Source organism: Triturus cristatus, chromosome 4_2 (genome assembly GCF_964204655.1).
Source record: "Triturus cristatus chromosome 4_2, aTriCri1.1, whole genome shotgun sequence".
Taxonomy (NCBI): domain Eukaryota; kingdom Metazoa; phylum Chordata; class Amphibia; order Caudata; family Salamandridae; genus Triturus; species Triturus cristatus.
The window spans coordinates 667423162-667450227 of NC_140586.1; the positions used below are offsets into that span (position 1 = coordinate 667423162).

The 27066-nt window shown below is 41.0% G+C and overlaps 1 protein-coding gene across 1 annotated transcript in view; it reads left to right on the forward strand.

Annotated features, from left to right (window-relative positions):
• LOC146834868 (FRAS1-related extracellular matrix protein 1-like) overlaps window positions 1-25207 on the forward strand; it is a 991143-nt gene extending 965936 nt beyond the window's left edge. The window contains exons 34-35 of the mRNA XM_085602468.1: window positions 4926-5011; window positions 24685-25207. Of these exons, the coding sequence (XP_085458594.1) occupies window positions 4926-5011; window positions 24685-24899 (301 nt within the window). The 3' untranslated portion in view covers window positions 24900-25207. The remainder of the gene's footprint in view (window positions 1-4925; window positions 5012-24684) is intronic.
• The last annotated feature ends 1859 nt before the right edge of the window (window positions 25208-27066 follow it).

Below are 27066 nucleotides of genomic sequence, written 5' to 3' on the forward strand. Positions count from 1 at the left end.
TAAATTTTTTAAAACAGCGCATACTTGCAAAATGCAACCCGTCTGGTAGGATGCAAAATAGGTGTCCCTTTATTCACGCTTATTTTCAACATTGGCTATCCCCGGAGGGGGGGGGGGATTTTTGTTTCAGGTACATCAGGGTGCAACTGTACTATGGTTTGCCAGTAATATAGGCCTCTTTGAAAATGCTTTCAGGGTGATAGGCACTAGCGTGATATGCTGGAAACATCTCATGACTTTGATCTGTCCCACTGGATCATTTAGGGTTGTTTTCTTGAAATCCAGGTGTATCTAGGTGTGTCTTGAGGTGACTAGATCTTATACCACTGTTTTAAAATCTGCTTTCATAATGAAGGGCTTGATGTTTCTGAGAAGACTTAGTTGGTGCTGTGCACTATTTGATATGGCGTTTATAATTGCACTGCACTTGTAGGATCACAAACTTATTGAAAGTGCTGCAGAGAGATTTGGCGTAGTCAATATTTTGGGGTTTGCAGCCTGGTATATTTAGTGATTCCAGCCATTCTTGGATCAGGGTCAACCTTTGAGGTGGGGGAGATAAGGGTGGAACTCTGTCTTTAGCAGGTTTAATATCAGGTGGTTGAAGGACAGCGATTTGAATGTCCTTTAGCGTTTGGTCTAAAAGGAGTGTATCCTCTTGAGATGACACTGTTAGAGATACTTGTCATCTGCATTGAGATAATATGAGAAGTTTGAGTGTTTTAGGTTTGTGGCGAGAGTTTCCAGGTATAGGTTAGAGAGAGTAGGGGATAGAATTTAGGCTTGCAGAACACCTTGAGCTATAGGAGTTGGTTCTGATGGAGACATATTCGGCTTTTTGGTTGAGATCAGTTTTCTGACTATAAGCAGAGCCAACATAGGACTTTCCCACTCAGCCCCATTCTTTCCTTGAGTGTATTGTGAAGCTCGGACTGATTAACCATGCCTAAAACTGTGAATTGGTCAAGGAGGATGAGTAGACAGAAGTCTCCTTTGTCCAGTAAACAGAGAGCATCTCCCATGATCTGAAGGATCACTATTTTTGTGCTAAAACTAACTGGCTAAATATTTTCTAGTAGGTTGTAGTCTTCCATATATTGTTCGAGGTGAGTTGAAACTCAGTTTTCTAGGATCTCTGCCAGGAAAGGGAGATTAGTAACTGAGTGAAAGTTGTTCATGTCTTCCAAGTCTTCTCCTGTTTGTGTTAGGGGTGGTCTAACTTGTCACATTCTGTACCATTGTCTGAGAAGTTGATTTCCTAAATCCAGTAGGTAGGGATGTGAGTGCTGAGCTGTTTTATTAAGGTGGAGGCAATCAGAGAAGCCTGAGGTTGATCTTGCTTTAGCTATTATCTTAATGAGGGTGCTTTCATCCATGAAAGTCAATTCAGACAAAATGGAAGTGCTGATTTCCAGGAACAAGAACTCTCCCTGAGACTCCACCTGGAGGCCATCAGAGCTCGGACCCAGACCCAAACCTAACCACGGCAGGAACCTGAGAGTCATTCTGGATGACAAGCTCAACATGACAGCACAGGTCAACACAATCAGCTCCTCCTGTTTCCATATTCCCAGCATGCTCTGCAAGATCTTCAAATGGCTACCCCGTAACACCGTAGGCCCCATCATGGATGCCCTCATCACAGTGAGATTAGACTACAGCAATGCATTCTATGCTGTTATCTCCAACCATCTCCTCCACTTATTCCATATCATCCAGAACACTGCATCGAGACTCATCCTTAACCTCCCACGATGCACCCACATCACACCACACCTCAGAGAGCTGTGCTGGCTCCCTATACACAAACTCAGCCAATTCAAACTCTTCACACATGCATACAAAACACATAACAACATTAGACCAACATACCTGAACAACCACCTTCACTTCCACCAACCCACCAGACACCTGCGCTTCGCCTCACTCTTCTCACTCTTACTCATAACCCCCCCTGCATCTGCAAAAGCAGAATGGGAGGTCTAGCATTCACCTACATCGCACCTAAGACCTGGAATGACCTCCCGCAGCACATGAGAGCCTTCTCCTCACTTCTTGAATTCTGAAAGAAGCTGAAGACCTGGCTCTTCAACTAACGAAACAAGGCAGACTTCCAAAACAGACAGCCTCATGCTTACCCTCACAGGTGATTAGCCACTCTAGACAAATCCACATAACATATCAAACAACAACATAACATTTCCCTGAAATAATTCCTGCCCATATTGCTCTTAGGCACTGGAGGGAGGGTTGGATATTCTACAGAGATTCTAAGTTGCGTTAGTTAAATCTTACTCATCTTTTCTATAGAGGTGTTGATGTCAATCTTCGTGGTTGAATGGTATGTTGTTTGATAATATCAAACAGCCTACTAGGTTGGTTTTCACTTGGTCTTAGATGTGAAGAAACACATTTTGGCATCTAAGATGTTTCCTATGAACCTTTTCATTTTGGTGTGAAGATTGGTCAGATTCAAAGTTGAGGTTTTTTTTACCATTTCATTTCAACTAGTAGAGTTTGTCTCCTCCCTTAGTTTAGTTCTCTGTTGTACCATTTGGAGGAATTTTTGGTCTTTCACTTTTGCCTCTTTAATTTTGTTGGTGCTACTTCATCCTATTGAAGTTGGTTTCATTGTAGTGATTAGACATGTGGGTTGCTGTGGTGACGGAGTTGTGACACTTTGAGGTAAGCTCATGGGTGTGATTAGTCTTACATCTTTAGCCTATTGTTTTGGGCCACTAACTTGATCTCTAGTTACAGCTTTCTGAGTTGAGGGAGAAAAGAACAAGGTAGTGCTTCAGCCAGCTGAATGGTAGCAGCCTTTCTATCAATAGGACCCCTTCCTTTGCGAACAGTAGATCAAGAGTGTATCCTTTCACATGGCTTGGGCCTTTGCAGATATTTGCCAGGTAATTGGTGCTCAACAAGGTACTTGGGTGGGAAACCTGAGAGTCCGTAGAGTTGGTCCAGTGAAGGTTGAAGTCACTTACAAAGATGTTGGTGGACAAAAGAGATTGTTCAGTGATGAGTGCCATTGTTGTTCAATGAAAACCTGGTTTATCTCACAATGGGTGATACAGAATGCGTATTTTGGTGGGGGTGTAGCATCAGCAGTAGGGATCATCTACTACTGCCAATAGCAGCCTTATCTGTTATGTATCCTGTTGTGACTGATTAGATGTAATTAATATGAATGTATGAAAATGTATATATCACATTTAGCTTATAAACCGTCACTGGCTTTATTATTTGCAGCAGTCTTTCTATGGATTTTAGTAGATTTGACTTATTACTTACCTTTCTGGTCAGGGAAAACATTGAAGATCATGGAACAGATATCAAGCGTTGACTTGTTTATGCCAGTACCCAGTGCAGGAGCAGAAATATACTAGGAAAATGCCAGACATTAGGACACATGACACTTTGCCAGACAGGTCTAGACTGGGAACCCAAAGCATTCCTGGCATTTTTCTCGTACCTGGCCCTGGAGAAGCACTGCCTGGCCCCGGGAGCCTGGAAACACTTGCTTGCTGCTTTTGTTACGGGGTGTGGGTGGGAGGGTGATATTGCAACACTGTTGCAAAGCCTGCCCCCACGGCTTCAAAACTGGCCCCTACCCTTCCAGCCTCTCACGAAAACGACTGAAGCCCGGTATGGCCAGTCCGGCAATGTTGCTAAATCTAGGACAAACTGTATGCACAGAAGATATGCGTAAAAATACTCCCAAATAGTTATTATGATAGTTTTATATAGTATTGGAATTTCACAGGATAGCAGGAAAAAAATCTGTGAGTATTGGGTTCCTCCTCTGACAGAGGGCACTGTCAATGACAATTTAAATTAAATAAAGTGCAGGTAAATTAAATGCTTTGGCTGTGAACTAGGATATAAAATATGAGGTTATATTTTCATAAATTATTTAAACTGTAGGCAAACCGCAGTGATAAATAAATTAGGACAGAATCACATGTTTTTATTGTGTATGTAGTCTACATAACAGGAAAATGGTGCCATGTAAATTGGCATGTATTGACCATGATTCACAGTAGTTTAATGTATTTCTGTGTATTCCCAGTATATGTGCGAGTCTCCTGTGTGCTATACATTAAACCAGGGGTCTCCAAAGTCGGTCTTGGAGGGCAGGATTCATGGCAGATTGTTAAGATAACTACATTTATCTAAATGGGTATATGCTAAAAATCTGGCATGGATCCAGCCCTCTAGGACCGACTTTGGAGAGCCTTGCATTAAACAAACATGAAATCCAAATGGATTTCAAAAAGTAAACCTCACTGGGGGTGTGTTCATGGCAATACGATGCACAGTAGATGTGCCTCTTGGTAGTAACTTCAAGCAAGTCATAGGCTTTGGCGGGCTGGCGTCCACGAATCAAATTTCCACTTCATGGCAGGAGGATCTGTTTCTAAGTTGAAGTATAAACTAAATGTCCTGTAGGGAAAGTAAAAATACTACAGCTTCATCATATGATGCCCTTGGTGAAATGAGACACAGAAGCGTCCTTGTCATTAATAAATAAGCTCTTTTTAAAAAAAATCTATAAATAAGTATTTGACACACGACTGCATGGCTATCAAATACTCAGGGCCTGAGGAATAATGACCCCTACCACTCCCATCGCCCTTCTGAAGGGCCCAAGGAACCTTTTTGTCGTAACTTCATGGATGTTCGTAAATATGAAGCATTGCAACTCATTCATATGGATGGACCTAGTATGAGTATCACAAAAGGCATCAGAATGTGAGCCCTCAGCCACGTTTAACAAGGACATTTGGAGGAAGCGGTACTATTGGTGAAATCATATTACTTTATTGAAATATAAGCATATACATTTTCTTTAATCCACTACTCTTCTTGTAACCTAACGCATACGAATTACAATATTTTACCTTTATATTTGCTTTTAGGTACTCCAGTCACTTGACCAGTGTTCACTCGAAAAGTGAAATGGACTGGCTTTGGAAATTTGCTAATAACCAGCCCTTTTGGATAGGTAAGGAACGAAAAACAAGTGAGTGAGTGTCTTGAGATTCTAGAACACTGTGTACTAAAACGAGAGGATGGTACAAGTATGATTTTGTGCTTGCTGATTTTATTTATGTATGTATGTTTTTTTTATTTTTTATACGGACAACAGCATTTGTCTTACAAGGCAACATAAGCAGTTCAAAAGACAAGAACAGATAGGAATGGCAGTGAAGGCTGAACGTACTAGAATCACTAGCCAAACATAGATATGAAATCAGGGAACTGCTAATAGAGAGATCTTTAGATGCTCTTTTCTTGACAGAAACATGGTTAAACGAGAGCTCCACCCCTGATGTCCTAGATTCCATCACCGATGACTATAAGATAGTGAGGCAGGATCGTATTGACCGAGTTGGAGGAGGCATCGCCATAATCTACAAGGCTAATATGAACTGTGAGGTCAATCGTATTGACATAGAGAACTGTGAAGCCTTCTCATTTACTCTCTCCACGATAAAAGGCACAATATCGGCGGGGGCTCTGATTTATAGACCACCTGGCCCAGCTAATAAATTTATAACATGTCTGGAGGATAAAATAGTAGAACTAGCCCTCAGACATAATAAATTTATACTGCTTGGTGACCTGAATATTCACTGTGATAAATTGCAGAACCACCAAGTAAACACTCTATATCATGACTTGCGGACCCTAAACTTGGAGCAAAGGGTAACCACTCAAACACACACGAAGGGCCATATACTGGATCCAATTTTCTCTAATTTTGAAGAATTAACTGTGGACATACCATGCCCTATCCCCTGGTCTGATCACTACTTAATCCCTTTCTCAATACCTTCTAACACAAAGTTGTGTAAACAACCTAGGAAAGCGACCACTACTAGGAACTGGAACAAATTCAACTCCACATCCTTTTCGCAAGCACTAATGAATAGTGAACCAAGATTGGACAATGACATTAACCGTGCCAATGACCAACTGGATCTATGGATCACTGAAACCCTGAATGAGATAGCACCTTGGAGTACGAGGATCCCTAAAAGGCAAAGTGCTACCGCACCTTGGTTCAACAGTGAATTAGCGAAGGCCAAAAAAACATGTAAAAAGTTGGAACGAAAATGGAGGAAGGAATATTGCAACTATACTAGAGAAGAGTATAAACATGAACTTAGACAATATCACTCACTAATTAAAAGAGTCAGAGGCACTTTCTACACCGAAAGAATCGAAAAAGCTAGAAATGCCCCCAAAGAATTATTCACTATACTAAAGTCACTCAAATCACATAAAGAGACAAATGAACAACCTTCCTCCAGGGAAAGCTGTGACACGATAGCTGAGTTCTTTGCCACTAAAGTAAAGAACATTTACGAATCATTCCCGATAGAAGCCAGACTAGGCACTAACTATAGTAACTCTATAAATACTCCCCACATAGAAGGGACACTTGACTCATTTACCACTAATAACCTAGAGCTACTCACGGATATAGCCAAAGGAATTAAATCTGGTTCTCCTGCAGACAGCGCAAGACCAGATATAATTATGGAAGGAGCAATTCCCATTATGCCGCACGTCCTGGATATCATCTCCCGCTCTTTCAAGGAAGGCATAGTCCCTGAAAAATGGAAACAGGCTATCGTTAAACCTTTGAAAAAGAATACTCAGATTAAAAGTATAGTTCTAGAAAACCTTCGCCCAATCTCGCTACTACCTTTTGTAGCTAAGATAGCAGAGAAAATAGTGAACAGACAACTAACCGATCACATAAATAAACATGACTTACTACATTCCTCACAGTCTGGTTTCAGAAGTGCCCACTCTACCGAATCAGCACTACTGTACACCACTGAAGCTCTAAGGAAACATGCCGATGAGGGCAATACGACCGCACTAATTCTCCTTGACCTCAGTGCGGCTTTTGACACTGTATCGCATCAGTTGCTCCTACATAGGTTACAATCTTGTGGAGTGAGGAATGAAGCCTTGAAATGGATGGTCTCCTTTCTTTCGGGACGCAGTTTCAGAGTGGCTCAAACACCCTATCTATCCAAAAGCATGCCCCTCACCCAGGGAGTTCCGCAAGGCTCTATATTGAGCCCTACCCTTTTTAACCTATACGTAAGTCCATTGGCAATACTTGTAGAAAAACATAATGTATCTATTGTATCATACGCGGATGATACACAACTAATTGTCCTACTGTCACAAAAGGATAACTCCGCATCTTCCCGTTTTTCTAATTGCCTATCAGAAGTAGCGACCTGGATGTCCAACCACTGCCTCAAGTTAAATTGTAATAAAACTGAGGTCATGATTGTGGGCAGGTCACCTACCATCTGGTCCTCTGCCTGGTGGCCAGATTCCTTAGGACAATTGCCTAACCCAAAAACAGAAGTTAATAACTTAGGAATCTATTTTGACTCCGAACTAAACTTTACTAACCAGATCTACAGGGTAGCTGGTAAATGCTATGGAACAATTAAAATCCTACGCAAGATCCTAGACCTTTTACCTTCTGATGCCAGAAAGACTATTGTCCACGCTACTATAACCTCTCAAATAGACTATGGCAATATCCTCTACCTAGGTACCACCAAAGAGGGACTAGTCAAGCTACAGCGGATACAGAATGCTGCTGCTCGACTTGTACTTGGTTTACCTAGAAGAGCGAATTCAAGGAATGCCCTAAAAAAACTTCATTGGTTGCCAGTGGAGGAGAGGATCATTTTTAAGACTTTATGTTACGGCCACCGTATCCTTAGGAAGACCAGCCCAAAATACCTTCAATCTCTACTAACAGAATACACTCCGGACCGGAACCTGCGGTCTTTAGGCAAGGCCTTGGTTACAGTTCCTAGGATATTCAAGGCCAGACTAGGAGCTCGCTCTTTCAGATATAGGGCGGCTAAAACTTGGAACACTCTGCCGATACACTTAAGAGCAGAGACATCTGAGACAGTTTTCCGCAAACACCTGAAAACCTGGCTTTATAGAAAGTCAGAAGTCCCTTAGTCTTATGACCTTAGCTCTCGCCCTTAGAACAACTCACTCTCAGATGTCTTAGCGCGGGGACACACCGGCTCGGTGTAACCATGCGCTCTATAAATGGATAAAACTAAAAAAACTAAACTAGAATGTTCTTGATGAATCATGCCATTGAGGATTCCAGGGTGGCAGCGGCAGGAATTGATACGTTCACCGAACAATGAAGGAGGAGTGGCATAGCAAGGGGGGTGGAGGGGGTGGTCCGCCCTGGGTGGCATGAGTTTTGGGGACAGCGGACCTCCCCACCGCTCTTACCTGCAGCTGTCATGGACGGCAAACGCAGGGACCATCACCACCCCTCCAACCCTCCCACTCTCACCTTCGGCTGCCGCGGGGCGGCAAACTCCCTCACCGCCACGGGTGTCGAAAGGTCTAGCTACGCCATTGTGAGGGAGACATACTAGGGGTAGTGAAAATATGGTATCACATACGTGCTTCTATACAGGAGATTGAGTATTACGTTACTCATTACTGAACAGATGATTTTTAGGGAAACTTCAAAGTCTGATAAGGAAGAGCAGACATGATTACCAGGTGGTGAGGAGTTTCAGTGAAATGGGCTGGATAGAAAGACCTGACTCTGGAATTGACACAGGGCTGTCTGGGTAAGATTGGTAGGTGTTGGCTGGTTGAAATTAAAAGTGAAACCCTTATGACACCTGATGGACTCCATAGAACTGGGCCGTAAGCATTAGAACGGAGTGAAGTGAATGCAGGCTTAGAATATTGAGTTCACGGTTACACGCAGAAGAATAAAGAAGTGTTATACTAAGCTTCGTGAGTGGTGTAGTCCTTGGCGAGTATCCGAGCTGGGGAGGATGCTACAAAAAGAAAAGGTGTATCAAGTAAAACTGGAGCAAAGGTTTGGAAGGGCGACCACCAAACTGATATAGTAATCAATACTGCTGAACACCAGGAAGTCGATGGATGTTTTAGCAGTGCTCCTGTGTAACAGCACAAGGATCTTACAAATAATTAGCAGTTGAAATCTTGCTGTTTAAGCTGTAGCAGAGAAAAGTACCTCCTGCTTCATGGATGTATCAAACTGAATGGGTGAAAAATAACGAGACTGGCAGAATGAGAACAGCATTCATGAGACGGGAGGGAGCATTTTATGACAGGACTTTCATTTTCTAGGATCAAGGATCACAGTGCCACCCCATGGTAGGTTGTAGAGAGGCAGTTTGTGTGTACCCTTCTATTCCTGCCAACCATTGCCCAGTATCCATTCTTACTTATTTCTCAAAACTATTTGAATACCTTGTATTTAATGGCCTCACTGACTACTGATCATCGTTGGAGAGAGGATGCAGCCTAACAGCTAGAGCGGTCGATCTCTAATCTGGGGAAAAGGGTTCTCGGCAATGACGCTCAACATCCTGTGATTGTGGGCAAATCACTTAAACTCCCTGTGCCTACAAAAAATGAATGTGTCCTTGTGTAACGCAACATGTAAAGTGCTTTGATACCTCCGGGTCAAGTTTGCGCTATTTAAACCCACGGACAAAAAAATTCTAACAGCCCCCCTAACCCTGACCAATAATCTGGACTGTGCCCCTTCATTCTACCGAAACTGGGCTCACCAAATTCTCCAACTGCATACACAATGTATACCACATTGACCTCTCCTTTATTCTCATACTCCTAGAACTCTCTGTGCCCTTTAATACTGTTGTTCACCCCACACTACTCTCCTACCTCAACTTAATAGCTATCAGTGGGAGACAATTTAATTGGTTTAAGTCTGACCTGTCCAACTACAGCTACACTATAACCAGGAATAAAAAAAATTCTGTGTTCACCTCTATCCCGGTGAATACCTGGTGGTGTAAGCATTCGGTTTCTTCATGAGAGGAAGGACCACTGCGGATTTGAGATATGAGGGAAAGGAGCCAGTGTTGATGGAAAATATGAAACACAGAGTAAAGTGTTAGATGAATGAGCCACACATTGAAAGATAGTGGAACTTCAAGAGTGAGAGGAGTTACAGGGCGGCCTAGCTGCTTTAATGAGAAGAATGAGTTAGGTTAGGGACGTTGTGCTATATTGTGACAATGTGGTTGTGTAGGCTTGGGGCGAGATGTGACAGTAAGGTGATAGTGGTGGGATCTTACGTAGTGTGATCAAATTGTTCATAATATTGTTAATCTTTGGAGAGAAGTACCTGGAAAATTAATTAGAAGATAATGACAGGATCTTGATATGTGAAGATGGTGAAGAGAAAAAAGAGCTGAGGCTGCACACCAGGCACTGGTGTTGAGGTTGAAGTGAGGTGATAAGGGCCTGGAAATAAAGATTTGGCTTTGTCCAGAGCATTACAGAGCGTATCAAGGGCTTGCTTGTAAATCTCAAGGGCGTCGCCAGACTTGTGTTTCTGGCATTTGCATAATTCTGCTCTCAGTTTAGTTTTAAGCCACTTTTAGCAGGTCTAATATGTGGTTGAAGGAAAGGTTTGATGAGAATGAAAGTCATGTAAGAACGTCTCAAGCTGATGACCATTTACTGGATATCTTTAGCTTTTAAAGTTACATGAGCACCTGGATCATGTTTCCTTTATTTTTTATTTTGACGAAAATCGTCAACTACAAACTTTAGAATTTGAAATCTGCAATTTGGGGATTTAGCATTTTTGTCATAATTACTATTCTTGCTGCAGAAGCACTGGTAGCCTTCCAAAGATTATTGCAAATAAAACATTCCACCGAAAAAAAGCTTCTGTGCTATCTCCGAACTTGGCACACGTTGTTGGACATCTGAGCATATGTGTTTTCAAAAAATGTCATCATTATTATGATTACTTTGCTCATCTGAACCTGTACAGTCTAGTAGCGCCATAACCCTGTTCAAAAGTTATCTGCTCATTAAATGCTACAAAGTATTTTGTGAGCTAAGAGATTGGATAAATCTTTCTGCATTTGCAGTTTAAGAAAGTCCTCTAATGAATCCATTGCCTGCAGCACAAGAAGGATCGTGGCCTAGTCTGTCCTGTATCCAGTGGAAAGCATTGGAGCTCTTCTTGTGACTATGGAAGAGGCCAAGAAAAGTATTTGTGTCACAGATATCTTTACTTTCATTTTGCTGGCATCAATCTAATCTTTAATGTTTGTGATGCACTTTTGAGCTGGATGGCCAGTCTCCCCTTGGCTAGTCATTTGGTAGACTGCGACTTGTTAACCATAAACGTCTGTGTAGCTGTTGTCAACACAGGTGCGATCATAAAGTCTTTCAGGATCGTAACTTGGTACGTAAACTGTATGTACTCCAAACTGATTTCTGCCTTCAACTGAGACGTAGTCATTCAATTTTGTTAACAGGGTTGTTGATGGAATTATTGTGCATTTGACCAATGAACAGCCTTGGTAGTACTGAGTATATTGTACTCATAGAAGGTCCTTTGTTCCAAAGAGTTGAACATCTGTTCGCTTAAGTCACTTATTGAAATTAAGTTTGTATAGGATCTCTAGTCTGTAAGGCCCCCAAAGATTCTCAGAGTGGAATTGCTACATTATCTTAACTTCAGATTTGTTCTTGATAGCCATACATTTTAAACACAAGTTTAGTATCAGCTAACCAATGTATAAGTGTTTTTACTCAAAAGTAGCTGGCTATCCTCCAACTATTATATAAACACTTTGGAGCCACCTGTATATTTCAAGGCTAATTCTTCTGAAGTACTCACCCTCTGTTCCGCTATCTCAAGTAATATTTTCGTGCTTCTAGGAGGGTTTGGGAGCTTCCTTGTCTATTGGAGCCCTCATCATTGACCTCTGCATCTATCATGACTTCCTACCTACTTTTTACTCATAGCTATGAACTATTGTTACAGTGGTGGAAACCCTTCACAAGTGAATATAAAAACATCCATGTCTAGTTAATTGCCTAAGTCCATAACACTTTATAAAGGGGCATTTCGATTTTTCGAAGTGCATTTTCTATCTCATGCACCATGGTATTCTGGACTTTAGTAGAATGCTGTTTAACCTAAAATAAGTCTGAATCAAATTAGCTAAGAAGCTAAGCAAACCATGAAAACCTGTGGTATTCTCTATATAATTCTATTCACATATTGTGTAAGAACCCAAGTGGTTCGACTAAATGCATGGGGCCATACGTCCATAGAAAAGAGACATTGGCAAAGCCAATTGGCCTGACTTGCTTGAGGTGTATTTGATCGAGCAGGTAAGAAAACATGCCCCCTCATGCTTGTGAAAATCAACCCATTCATCAAAGTGATCATGTAAAGATGCATGATTTTAAGTGTCCAACTCTCTTTATAACCATTGGCCCTGTGGTGGTGATCTATCAGCAGTGCTAATGGTTGTTCCCTGAGGTGGGGCAGTTTCAAAGGTCAACACAAGGGGTCAGTGTCCTTCATAGGATGCTTGCACATTCACATTGCTAAATTATTCTTACCTAAAAGGCTATTGTTATTTGCCATTTTTGCAATAACCCACCTCCTTGATGGAAGATGCCATCTTGAAACAAGGAAATTGCCACAGAAGCATGCAATCATTTGTTTTCGATTTTTATGTAACATTTTCACACAAAAATTATTTCCTTCATAAGTATCACTGATAAATATTGCACCGCATTTCCATAGTTATTTACATAATTTTCCAAGTATGGATTTGTTTATCAATCGGAATGTGTGGCCCTTAGTTGAGAAAGTCGTCTTCTTTACAAGATGGCCTGTCTGGCCAGCAAACACTCCCAGCCAGCTGCTGCTTTCCTTGAAAACAGTGCTCCTCAAGCACTGACAAGGAAGCATTCCCTAAAAGGCAGCATAATGCACCGAAAAGCCAATAGAATGGCAGTGAATGAGAGATACTCATCCGAGGTCCTTTCCATTTACTTAGAAATATAATGGCAAAATGTCTGCTAGACATCTAATGTCTGTAGCCAGATGTAGAAGGACCCAAAGGAATGATAAACATGTGGGACTTGGAACAGGTGGATTCATTTAAATGTTAAGTGCACTGGGCTTGGAATGTAATTATTATTACAATGTACATGGTCAAACACAATACAAAAATCAGTAAAATATTTTGGCATTTCATATTTTGGGAATTTCAAGGGATCAGATCTCTTAGATATTTGCGGCATCTTCAGTAAATGTTTCCGAAATGCGATAACCTTTACTATTTTATATGACAATGCATTGCTTAAGTCCCAATAGTTGTTCAAAAAGAAAGTGTTTACTAAGTCTAGAATTAGGAGGAGAAATACCAAAACATTATAGAGAAGCAACGTTTGAAGGGCCTATCTCATGATGCAAGGGATATATTCAACGTTTGAGGCATTGCTGTATGGACTCCTTATTTCCTCAGAAAATGTTAACTATCACTTGAGTGCTCTCAAGAAGCAAATCAATTAAATCCATAAGACATTGAAAAATTTTAGAGATCCAATTTCTGATGCAAACCTGGGAAATAATGTATTCTATAACTGTCTTGCCTACATCCGCACAGATACTGAACACATTTTTAAGCACTTCTGCCACTGTGCGAAAGATGCTTTCCTGTTTTTCTACAAATGTTGCATTCAGAAAAATCCTCCATAATCACTTTAATAAAAGATAGATGTGAAAAGTATACCTCGTTGGAAGGAGTTTGAGGAGTTGAGAGGCTGAGAACCCTCTAACTGTTCTATCTTCGAGGTAATTGTTGAGCATTTCTCTGTAAGTCAATATAACTAGCTACCTAGCTACAAGTCTCAGCTTGGAAGGTAGGATAAAACTTAGCCTCTTGCCGGCTACAGTTGGAGAAATAAAAATTCATGCAAAACCGCTGTACAGAATGAACCAATATATCAAGGTAGTCAGAGCCATCAATTTATGAGAGTTTTCTTTTAAATCACAAGCAAACAGAGGTCTCTCATGACTACTGGTGGAGTTCCTGCCAGGCCCCATTTGTGACTGTTGGACCTAGACCTTTCTGCAGGGTCACCCCAAACTTTTTGCATTTAACCTTCACTTTTTGCTGACTTTGTTTTTGTTGGCCTTTGGACTCTGAGTTCTTGACCACTGCTAACCAGTGCTAAAGTGCTTGTGCTCTCTCCGTAAAACATGGTAAACTTGGCTTACACTCAATTGGCTTATTTAGGTTACTTGTAAGGCCCTAGTGAAGTGGTACTAAATGTACCCAGGGCATGTAAACAAAATGCTGCTAGTGAGCATACAACACTTATTGTGCCTCGCACTTAAGTAGCCCTTTAAACATGTCTCATGCTTTCATTGCAGCCTATGCATGCAGTTTTATGCTGCCAGTTTAACCTAGCAAAATAAACCTTTTGCCTTTTTTATTACATATATGTCACCCCTACAGTAGGCCCTAAATGGTCATAGGGCAAGTTGCAGTGTCTTTATAGTGTGGGACATGTTCTTTTTTGTTTTACATGTCCTGGTAGTGAAAAACTCTTGAATTTGTTTTTCACTACTGCAAGGCCTATCGCTCCCAGAGGATAACATTGGAGTTACCTTATTACATTTAATAAGCTGTAGATTCTAAATGGGAGCAGGTAACCAGTTCATGTTTGGTGTCTTTGGAATTGTAATGGAAAATCCTCTCTCGTATTGAAGTCAGATTTTAAATTGCAATTTTGAAAAGGTCACTGTTACAAAGTTGGTGTTTTCCTGCCTTAGCCATTTAGTGTCTGTACCCTGTCCCTGGGGCACATGACATGTGTAGCTGACAGTTGGGCTTTGCGTATTTCTCCTAGATAGCTACACAGAATAGAAAGTTTCGGTGTGCCTGGATGGGCCATCACTGACATGATAGAAGGATGGAGCTGGGAACAATCCTACTTAAACTTGAATATGCTGTCTCCTGCCTCCACACGAATGGCTGCATACTCCCTGTACTTAGTCTGGAGCCAGGACAGGGAAGGCAGGATGCCTGGGGAATTCAAAGTTAAACCTCTAGAAGCTCCTCTCACCTTCCAGAGGGGCGGCACCAGGTATACATATTGGACCTTAGACACCACCTCTTCAGTACACTTTCTGGACCAATGGATACAGGAAGAAGGACTGCTGTGCTGCTGAAAGGACTGCCACTCTGCTGGACTGTTGCTTTGAAGGAACTGAGGCCCTGTGCTGACCTGCTGTCGTCCTGCCTGGGTGAGAAGGACTTGACCTGCAGCTAATAAAACCAGGAGGTCAAACTGACTCTAAGAGCTAGTTGGCTGGCCTCCTGGCTAGAGTCTCAGGAACGGGCAGCTCACAAAAACCTGGAACCCAGCACATGTACTCTGCCATCTGTGAGTCGTACCCTGCCAAGCAGTGCCACACCAGTCCTGGCCCCCTGGAATTGGACCTCATGGTGCTGTGCCAGCCCATCGTGGATCCAGCAGAACTGAGCATCTCCTCTGCTGCAACGTGCAATCCCGAGTAGAACCAACACATTGCCTCTGCTGTGAGGATTCTCCCAATGCAAAGGACTTCGCACCAACCTCGCAGCCCTCATCAGATCTGCCGCCTATGCAAAGCTTTCCTAATGCAGGCCCTTGCATTTCTCATCGACGGCAGTCTCAACGACGCTGCAGGTTCTCACATTGCAGCCTCACAGCTCCTCAGAACCAACGCATCGCCTTGACTGTGTGATGTATCCTCGATGCTGGACTTCACATCCCAAGACCATGTTGAAGGGATCCTAGATGACAGCGACACAGGACCTCGCATCACAGCTTTACAGCACGGCGGAACCGACGCATCAACTCAGCTGCGTGACGCATCCTCAGCCCTGCAACGCTCTGCAACTAGGACCTAAGGTACTTTGTTCAGCTGGCCTAACTGAGTCCCTGTAGTCGGCCCACACTCCATTGTGGTTGGCCTAAACTTGTGACTTTGCCCCGGTCCGTCCTGACCAGTTATTCACAGTTGGCACTTTGTGATTTTTGGCCCTATTTTCACTAAAATCTTTAAACCTGTATGTCTCTAGTTATACTGATTGGACTTTTTTGCGTTGGTCTTTTTTTATTTAATAATTATTACTTTATTTTTCTAAACTGGAGTTGATATCTTTTGTGGTGTGCTTTCACTGTGTTACTGTTTGTAGTGTTGCACAAATACTTTACACATTACCTCTAAGTTATGCTTGACTGCTCTGTGCCTAGCTACAAAGGGTATGACCACAGGTTATTTCGGGGTTTGCTTGTTACTTCACCCTGATAAGGAGTCTGGTTTCTCCTCAAGTAGGGTTTTACCCTCCCTGAACCAGTAAACAATTTCTTATAGTGACCATTTTCATTCATACAATACAGACATTACTGATGCCATGTTGGTGGGCTGTGATATGACGTTGCCTGACTTAATCACTTTTCAACTGCTATTTCATGCTATTGGAAGCTCAGCTGACCATTACAGAGCATAAGTTAGCAACAAATTAGAAGGTCAATAGGGAAATGTCCTCTAGCAATGCAGAGACTAGTATGAGGCCGGTGTTTTTGTGAAAGTGTAGGAGAATAGAAGAAGTTTGTTGCATATTGGTTCTTACTGTGATTGCGCCTGAAACAGCCAATACCAATGTAGGCACTTAGTGGAACCAATTATGGAACTAACACCAGTCTCCACTTCACTGCACTTGTGCAAACTGTTTCAACAAGCAGAATATATAACCCAGGTATTTTCCTATTCCAATTCTGCTTACTATTGAGGACGCACATCTAACTGAGGATGTCTTTTCTCATCAATTATTCTCTGTTCTGGAAGTAAGTTGTTCACAGCAAAGTCTCATAGCCTCAATTGTTTATAACTTCTCTCTTGATGTGTGGTTGCTGACCTGCTAGCAGGTGGATGGACTAAAGCTTTAATTAGCTAATTCAGACATCCCTTTGCACCTTCACATAGATGAATCAATTTTCAACACTGATCCCTTGAATAACCCTTCTTCGCTTTGCCTATTCAATTCTTAACATCTACATGAGATGATGCATAGAAATTTACAATTTAACCTGTAACATCCCTGTGCTATTTTGGAACATTTGATGATTGTTCTGTTGCAAACATGCAAGAGTCAGGGGGCCGCTTCATAGTAGGTTTATTGGAATGACTAGATGTACAGAGTGTGGAAAGTTCAAAATGAATGTCCTTGGTATTATTGATGACAGGAGGTGTGAATTTGAGGATTGAGTCTAAAATTCCACCCACATTCTCTGTTTTTTAACTCAAGGTTGAGGACCATGCAATGTCAACAGAATGTAACTTGGTGCCACACAATATCATAATATACATGTTGGTATTGTTAAGACAGGGTCGTTTTTCTTCCTCTATAATAGTTATGGTGCAGACACCTTGTGATAATATTCTGGCTTCAAATTAAATTTTCTGACATACTTGCATATGTCAGGATGATTGAATCAACTTTATTATTTGAATCATTTGAATTACTATTTAAACATGATCTAATACGTTTGGATCATCAAGCCACTACTATCATATGTTAATGATTGTGTCTCTCCTTAAACCTTCTTCAATCCCCATCAGAGGTCAACAGCACAACCTTTGTTTTTGTTTTGCCAAGTGCCATTTGTGCAATAAAGTAAACATCAAATGTTGAAATCGACACTGCTCCAACAGAGGTTAAGCATTGCCTAAAACTTGAATTAATCACATTCTCAATTAGGGTCTCCCAATCCCATATGATTTTACATATAAACCCCAAACTGTTCCTATTTGGACTGTGGTAAATGCTCAGATTAGCGAAGTTTCATGTTTGACGCCTTCAGCTTTAAAAAAAAAATCTGAGATTCATAACCTGCATTTTACTGGGATTTCCATCATCAGATTTTCCTTCTGAATTATTTTTTTGTGATCTAAATTGTCTCTTCTCCTATAGGTAACCCCTTTGTTCTGTTGTTTGTGCCATTTATTTCTTGCATCTTTTCATAGAAAGAGAACAGATGAGCCTGCAATGAGATTCACAGTATGATAGTAAGAAGACTTTCTTAGTGTCTGACATATCTTTTCAGGAAATAAATGTATTCTTGTTGGAATGGAGAGCTGTCAAGAGAAAGAGAGCAGTGGTCTCTAATTTTCTATATCTCATATTTAGATTGGTGTTACAGGATGCATCAATACAAGATGACGCTCAATTGAAGGCTTGTCAAAAAAGTTCTGTTTAAAAGAATTTTCTGAAGAATAGATTTGGATTGAGATTGTTCTTGTTAAGTAGAAAACCACACCCATTTCGCTGCATCTTTCATTACTAGATTAGTCAGAAGATCTAAACATGTTGGCATAATTCGGTGACGTTAAAGGCACACCCACATAAAGGCTAATAGAAGGCAGAGGATTGGATTCATGAAAAGTTAAGCCACTTAAAGCAATGGCTAAGGATGGAACATTGTGCCCCAAATCCAAAGGGTCATTTCTTGGAATTGTGACAAACATAAGGCGGACAAGCTTGTATCGCCTATGTTGATGCAATTTATTTTGGACACTTATTTTTGTTACATGGGCACATATTAATAGCATAAATGTTAGTTTTGTGGATTGATGTTAAATGTTTGTTCTAGTTTCATAATCATTTGTGAGCAACAGTAAGCCCTTTGTGCATATACTATATGTTTAAAAGCAAGTTTAAGTAATGTATTTTTTAAAATAATTGTTTATAATGTTTTTGTCTCTAATTTGTCAATTTGTTGTGCTCATAAATAGATGTCAAGAGTATATTTTTGCTCTTTGCACAGATATGGGATAGTATCAAAATTATTTTTCAAAGAATATGAAATGTATTGTTTGAAAGTGTAGGATCGGAGTAATTGCATGGCCTCTGGAACTATGGAAAAATCTGTGGTGGAGGGGGTTTCTCATTGTATTGCTACTGTTAGAAAGTTGGCATTTTTCTACTTTTAGCTCTCCCCAATACACGTCTGAGGTGGGTGACAGCTGGGCTTTGTGCATTCCGTCTAGACAGCCACACACAATGGGAGCTTATGTGTGACTTGATGGGCTTTAATGGGCCATTAACTGGCTTGATGGAGGGGTGGAGCTGAGCACTGTCTCATTCCTGAATGAGCTGTGTCCTGTCCCCACACAAAGGACTGCTTAACCCCCTGTAGTGAGTCTGGAGCCAGTGCAGAAAATGCAGTACCGCATTTCAAAGCCCCTCTTTGAAGTCTCCCCGCTTCAAAGACACCACTGGGTATAACAGAACCAATGCCTTGCCGCTGTTGCAGGGAGAGGACCGGCACGTCTCCATTAGAATAGCCGCATCGGAGCCAGCACGTCACCGCCACTGCGGAAGGATGATCGACTGCATAGAGGATCCCGGTGCAGAGACCTCGGAACCAACTCATCTCGAAACTGGTGCTTCGTCTTCAGAACCGCACATCACCATCATTGTGTTGAGAAAACCAACCTTTCTCCTCAATTGCAGGATTGACACCGACGCATCGCTCGGCATACTCTACAGCCACTCACAAACACCTCCACGTTGCCATACCAAGCCACCAATAATGCAACCTCAGTTTGTTTCATGGTAATTGTCATCCCCACATGGCCGTGGTGAGCAATTGTGATCAGTGACCCTCTCAAGCCTTCTGGAGTAATCAACAAGTGATATCTAATAAGAAATACCCCTTCCACACTCACTTCATCCTTTACCTTGAAAAGGGAATTAACCTTTCGAGTAATAGAGCTCTTGGACTCCCTTGGACAATAATTTCTCAAGCATGCGCTGACACACACAATGTTTCGGATTGTCGTTCCATTCCTGAAGCAAGATCACCTTATCAGCAATAAACACCCTGTCATTTAAGCTAATCACATGTTCAATGTCTTCACAAGAATCCTGCTCCAAACCATCACTATGAGAAATCACAGGTAAAAAACATCAGCTCTACAATTTCTAAAAAAAACTATAATTAAATGAAGACATTAAATAAAACTGATTGAAGATATTGTTGGGTCAGTGTTTATTTAGGATTAGCCCCATGTAGGAATTATACTGTAATATACCAGTGTTTGATGTGTTGTGTCCCCCATTCCAGAGTCTTAAGTTATTTTTTGGGGAGCCCTTTATTGGATGTTCTTTTGTATCTCAGTCTTTGCTCACATTAAGAATATTGCATCTGTCCACCATAGCCTCGTGGGTAAAATCCTTGTACATAGAAAAGGGAATTCATCAAAATTAGGCTCAAAGTCCATTAGGATTTGGAATAATATTTTGCATACATCAGAAGGGATGTGTGTTTAATCAAGCTTGACCATAGACCATAGACCAAAGACACAATAATACACAATATAGAAAGTGGAGGTCAACTATGTCACCAGTAATTGCTTCATAGACCCTTGTCTTTGAAGAGTGTGTTGCAGTTAACCAATATTCTGAGCTAAAATCCCTCCCCACATTTATGGCAGGTGTAGGTGGTTACACTATACAACCAGTGAGAATAGAAATGACATAAGACACACTAGGATCCTCTGATTTTAACATAGGAATATGACCTTTTACCTAATGGCATGAAAAATAATTTTGGAAGACAAGAGAGTACATTTCTAGCCATCTATTGTAATGCATAGGGGTGTTTTTAAAAATGCACAAAATCCCTTTGCTGAATGGGCCCAATTCATCTGAGTGGCTCTGGACTGGGCTAGGAGAGAGAGAGATGCCCTTTATGAGCATCTGTCCTCCGATTAGGCTACCACTGTTCAAGGATATTCTTTTGCAACAGGACAGAGTACTCCATCCCAATCTGCATAATCTACACCTGCATGCAAGGCGATAGAGGGGCAGCAACTGACTACTTTTGATCTGCCACCTGATGGGGTGAATGCCGCTAGGTGCTCTTCCACTAAATCAAATTATGCAGGGCACTGGGAGAAATTTGTGGACTGGTGTGGTGCTCGGAAGACTGATCTCTTACAAGCAAAGCTGTTGGGCATCTTTTTGTTTGTTTTTTCTTTGGCCCAGCAAAACTTTTCAGTGGGCACTATTTAAGGGTATTTGTCAGCCCTTACTGCCTTTCTATGTTCATTGGCTCAACCATCCTTGTTGACATCACCAGTTCTGTTGAGATGTATTAAAGGTTTGACAAACAGGTTTTCTCCCAAACCATTTGTGATGCCACAGTGGGACTTTAACATAGTCTTGATGTTTCTCATATTTAAGCCCTTTGAACCGATGCATAGTTGCTCACTGAGTCTACTGACTTTGAAGACTGTCTTCCACATCACAATTACGTCGGAACCCCAGACACTTTCAATGCAACTGCCATACACTGCCTTTTTTCCCCGGACAGATGGTGCTGAGGGCTTTTATGGCATTCTTGTCAAAAGTTTTGACTCACTTTCACATTGGGAAATCCATCGCCCTGCCAGCTTTCTTTTCTCCCCCTTAATCCTCAAAAGAAAAGGAGAGGCTCTATGGGCTGCACCCCAAAAGGGTTTAAAGCTTTTACATTGACTGTACCAAAGAATACACATTAGCACTCTGCTTATTGTGGGGTTTTCAGGGGAAAGAAATTGAAGGTTTTTTGAAAGCGAGCCCAGTTGAGGTGGATAGTCTATCACATCAACATCTGCTACACACTGACCAAGAAACGACCACCGGAAGGTCTGAGAGCGAATTTTACCAGGGCTAAGGGTGCTTCTACTATTTTTGCTCTTGGAGTGCCTGTCCTTGACACCTGCCAAGCCACTACATAAGCATCATGTATACATTCATGAAGCACTACTGCCTTGACAGTCAGGTCCAGCAGGAAGGACACTTTGCCTACTCTGTCCAACAGGACGTTTTGATAGGTGTCCACTCCAGAGACCCTTCAAGTGGGGAGGTACTGCTTTGGTATAATGGCCAAAGTTAGTATTCAGCACACTGGTAACAACATTTGTTGATGCTCTGTGTCTGAGGGCACAGAAAGGGGTTAAAAAAAAAGAAACTGCCATCAGCATGTAAGAATGCTGCTTCTGTGTGCTCCGTTCCATCACATCCTGGGCAGTATGAAGCCAGTCCGGAGTCACACAATACTAACTAGCAGCATGCAGGACCACTGCTGAAGAAAAGTTTCCAGATCCAGGCTGGCCACCGTGCAGTATTCTAATGGAGAGAAATCCATTTTTAGATAGAATATCCACCCAAAAAATTATTATTTTGTGCAGTGAGTGGTATTTGGGTCAAAAAAGTGGTTTAGCTCCTAAGGTATTTGCCCAAGAAGATGACACCAGAGTGGATGGTAAGCAACCCAGAATGCATCCCTTTTAGGTCTCAGCTGCAGACAGCTTTAGCTGTCTGTTGGCCAGACCTATTTTTTCAATATACATAGAGTGGGCTTTTGGTCAGTCCCTTGCACATGGCTATAGGGATTTGTTGCATGTCTCTCTTCCCTGATCTTGAATTGATGCCTTTCCTCCCTGTTGTTATGTTTGTCCCTCTCCTGAGAATTTTGATATCCCATTTCTATGATTAATTGACTGATACCTTTCCACTTCTGACATTGCTGGGATTCTACTTTTTCTTTTATTTTCAGCATTCCAAGAGAATGGCTGGGGTTTCCTACTCTCTCTCTTTAAATCGTTTGTTTAATAAACTGCCCCTCAATTGTACCACCACCCTTCTCTCAGCCACATTTACTTTCCTCCTAAATCTGCCCTCTCTACCTGCTACATTATGCTTATTATTTATTAATTAATGTATTTTTTGATTTTTGAGTTACTAGATATTGCAGTTTTCTGCTGGGCCACACCTTCCTCAAACTAAGCTTTCCCACATATTTATTTCTTTAAAATTACCAGTTTTTTTATTTAAAATTACCTGTTTTACAAAGCTGCGTTGGAATGATAAATTAAAAAAAATATATATAGTGGCTCTGTCATAACATTGCAGAGAATCATTCATATCTTCAAAGAAGTGCCTGGGCAAAAATTAACATTCTGCTATAGTAATTACCACATTTTAGAACCTTGGTATGATAATGTACAGTCACCAAAATTTGCACTTAGTTTCCTACTCTGCAGAGTCAAAAAGGCACATCGTCCTTCTGATGAATATTTGAAAATTTGTAGTATGTTTTTAAAGGGGTCTGCATTTGGGAGATCTGTGCAACACCGGTACATTTAGCAGTAGTGGTATGATGGTGATCATTTGCAAGTGAGTGCTTTTTTGCAACATATACAAATGTAGTAGGCAGGGCCCAAGTCCTGAAAAAATGAAGTGGGGGGACGCTGACGTCATGATAGGAAGTGGCGTCACGAAAGGTGGCTTGCACCATCAGACTTATTGCCTCCCCTCGCTCAGCCCTTAGATGCGATTGCATCAGAGAAGCCAGCACGTGAGCAGCGTTCTGAATGAGCTCCGATCTCGCCTCAAAGAGGCCAAAGAGTGAATGTGTGACTCCATTTGCTCCAGCTATCGAGCTCCCGGTAAAATAAGTGTGGGGACGCCGTCCACCCGCGTGGCACCCCGACTCGAGCCCTGGTAGTAGGCATGTGCAGTTTTGACATTTCGTTTTGTCTTTTTTGGGGTGAGGGGGGTCAAAATTAACCCTGCTTCTGATATCTTCCAGTTGAAAGCTTTGGACTTTGTGCGGCAAGTAAAGGATTCAGTTCTTGCCACATAACTGATATTTATATTGCATAGGCCAATGTATTTTTTCTTTTCAGACAAATCACATATTTTCTAATGTTTTATGAAATCAGAAATCACTTTTCATATAAGGACACATTGCTATTTACTTGTACTTTGTTGCAGGTTATTGGTGATACCAGCAGGACAGACTGAAAATAAGACGACCATCACACCACCCTCTGCCCAAAACTCTCTTTTCTTTCATTCCCTTCCCGAGACTCTTAGCATGGGTTCATCTAGAATAGTACTTTATCTGTCAAAAAAGAACATTCTAGTAAATGTGTACACTGTCTGTGATGACATTTCTATGGCAGACCCGAGGAGCAGCTCTAATTGCCCTCTACAAGCATGTTTTGCCACATAACAACTTTTGTCTGAAAATGCTCATTTTGTGCTTAGTATGTAAACACAGATTGTTAGCTGCACTTTTCAAAAAACTAAAGACCACCTTCTTCTTAATGTCTAATGCATCTCTGTAGACACATTTGACTAGCATTAGGTGGAAAGGCACCAGGGAATAGTGATTGAAGGGACCCACTCCCCAGTATTATGGTTTGTCTTTTACTAATTAACAGGTGCATACATTTTATTCCCTTGTTTAAAGATGATGGCACCATAACTAAACTACTGTACCCTTTATATTTTTGAAATCTCTTGTAACAAAGTAGGCATGTGCAGATTGTAAATTTGCATTTTTACATATAACGTATTTGAAGGATCGTATATGATAACTAATAAAATGCCTCAAATGTTTGTAATGAGGATTTTTCAAGGAGTTCGAGGACTGTGTAATGACACTCGGATATATGCCTTAATATTATCATTCTATGTGGTTGCCAAACCCTTTGGTGACTTCAACATCTTGATTATAAACACTTGGAGGTAGTGTCAATAGCACATCTCCATTGGCTCACCAGTGAGCCAGTCCCCTAAAGAATCTTGCATTTATGCACAACAATAATGCACTTGTATAAAGTAGAACACTACAGAGTTTTATGAACAGAACTGTTTTTCTGATTAAGTAATATCGATACTCTTTGAGTAATGTATTCTATATTTCCCATTTCAGGTTTGAGGGAAGCTGATGTTAATGGAAACCTGGCATGGACCAATGGAAGGCCGGTGACCTTTAGTAACCTCAACAAGCAAGAAACAAGGGAGAGAAATCAAGCAAAATGTGTCCTTGTCAAGAGGAAGAATAAATGGCAAAAAAGAAACTGTAGAAGGGGGCAAAAAGAAAGCTATATCTGTTCTGCTCCTCAAGAAATAAGGGTTGTATTTTAACACAGAATAAGTATGTTTTGCCTGCATATTTTGTTGTTGTATTAAAGAAACATTGGCACAGTAAATAAAGAGGTGTACTCTGCAAAAAAGCACATCAATGATTAACAAAAACAACAGATGTGATTGTATATTTAATTTCTCATTTATTCTAGTAGTGAGGAGCAGAGAGCAGAAACTGTTTATGTTCTTTTTACTGCAAAAATCACAGAACTCGCTGCATCGTGTTTTTTCCACAATTTCTACCATCCTGGAAATGTGTTCTAAATATATTTTAAGAAAATAAACTTTATGAAAATGTTATGATCACATTAACTGTCATACCTGGTTTACATTTTTTTTATTTTGCCATTAGCTGCCATTGGTAGATTTATGTGAATATGAGGGAAAATCGTGAATGCAGATCCAAAAATAGACTTTCGGTTTGCCTCTTAAATGTTGTTCCTATCAATGCAGATTTAATAACCCAAAATGTTTGTTTTTCCAAAACAATGCCCAATTAGTGAAGGTGCTGCCTATTTTGCACATGGCGGCGTGGTGAAATGAGCACATACATGTGAAGGAACCCCATTTAAAGCAAAATGATTGTAAAGGAAGAGGGCACAGTTAAGTTTGCCCAGTTGCATCAGAAAATGTACCTCATTGAAAAGGAAATATTTACAGCTTTAATAGTAATTGGCATATATAACATCCACACCTTAATAAACAGTTCAGAATTGCCTCTTTCACTTTTCAGGCAGCATATCTTCACATAACTCCAGTTCATGGAAATTCGGGGATTTAAGAGTGCCTTAGAATCTTAATGCATGCGATAGTATGTCCTTATTATAAAAGAGTGCGCAGCTTTTGGCCAACTACTTCATAGAGATGTGCAAAATCCGGCACTGGTCTCAAATCTAACATATACGATTTAATGACTATAATGCATTCCATTAATAATCTATATTTAGCATTCACACATTACAATACACAACATTCCATATGGAAATAAGGTACACAGCCTCAGAGTCAAAATAAAATGACTGAGGATTTATTAATTTTGCCATGCAAAGGGAAAAGGCTAAAATTAATGATGAAAGTAAAGCGGCACATATCCCCTTCCGATGTCTTCCACTGCCACAAAGAAACTCTCTCCATCCCAGCTGCAAACCTATATGTTTCCTGAGCAACCACCGCTGCTTCTTACTTCCATGTCTACGACCCCAGCTCCTCATCTCGGGGGGGCTCACAGCTTCTGAACAGTAACCCTCTCCAGGGTGTTTTTTGCCCTCCCCCCCCCCCCGCCCACCTTCCTACCATCGTAATACCCCTTCCCATCTACACAACTCTAACTTATGTCCTAAAAATGATGACGGGGGAAAAGCTAACTAGAATAATGCACTTCGACACCCTGTTCCTAGATAGAAGTACACTTAACAAGTGTAGTTTAATTCATAAATTGGAATGTGATACACACCTTGGCCTTCCACTTTGGTGGTTATGAACATTCCAGTTACACAATCCCCCCTCAGACGTTTCCCTCCACAATGTTGTGGTTATTTTGATACCTGTCATAAATTACACTGTCTACCAGGTAGCAAGAAGACCATGGCATTTAGCCATCCCACTCCGAATGTTTGCTGAGTTGCTTCTGGGTCACCGCCCTACGCATGCCCAGGTGTGTAAAAGCTCATTCAAAGGAAATGGCCCTTTGCATGCAAAGTGTGACTGGCGCCATTATTATTATATTCATTGGGTTTCTGCTGCTCTGATCATGTATACTCCAATGGCTGGATTTTACTAAGGATAATATTACAGCGTGTAAGAAACAACGTAAAATAAATACCATGTACTATTTCAAACTATAATCGCTTGAGTGAGTGACAACGTATGAAAACGATACATAAATAATTGACAGCATGCTGGGATTGTATGTGAGTTTCAGTATTAATTTACTCCTACTGGCAGCTAAAGGGAATTTTGTAATGTGATATGGGTTCATCTATAGTGTTGTTCTTTTCTGCTACAATAGTTTAATTTATACAACGAGTTGTTCTTCTGCAGTAGTTCCAATGTATCACAAAGTATATAATTTAGATATTTTCGATGTTTTTGAAGCATGCTTAAGTATTAAAAAGACATGCGGCTTATTAACACCCATACAGATCCAATAAACCATGAATCTTGAAAT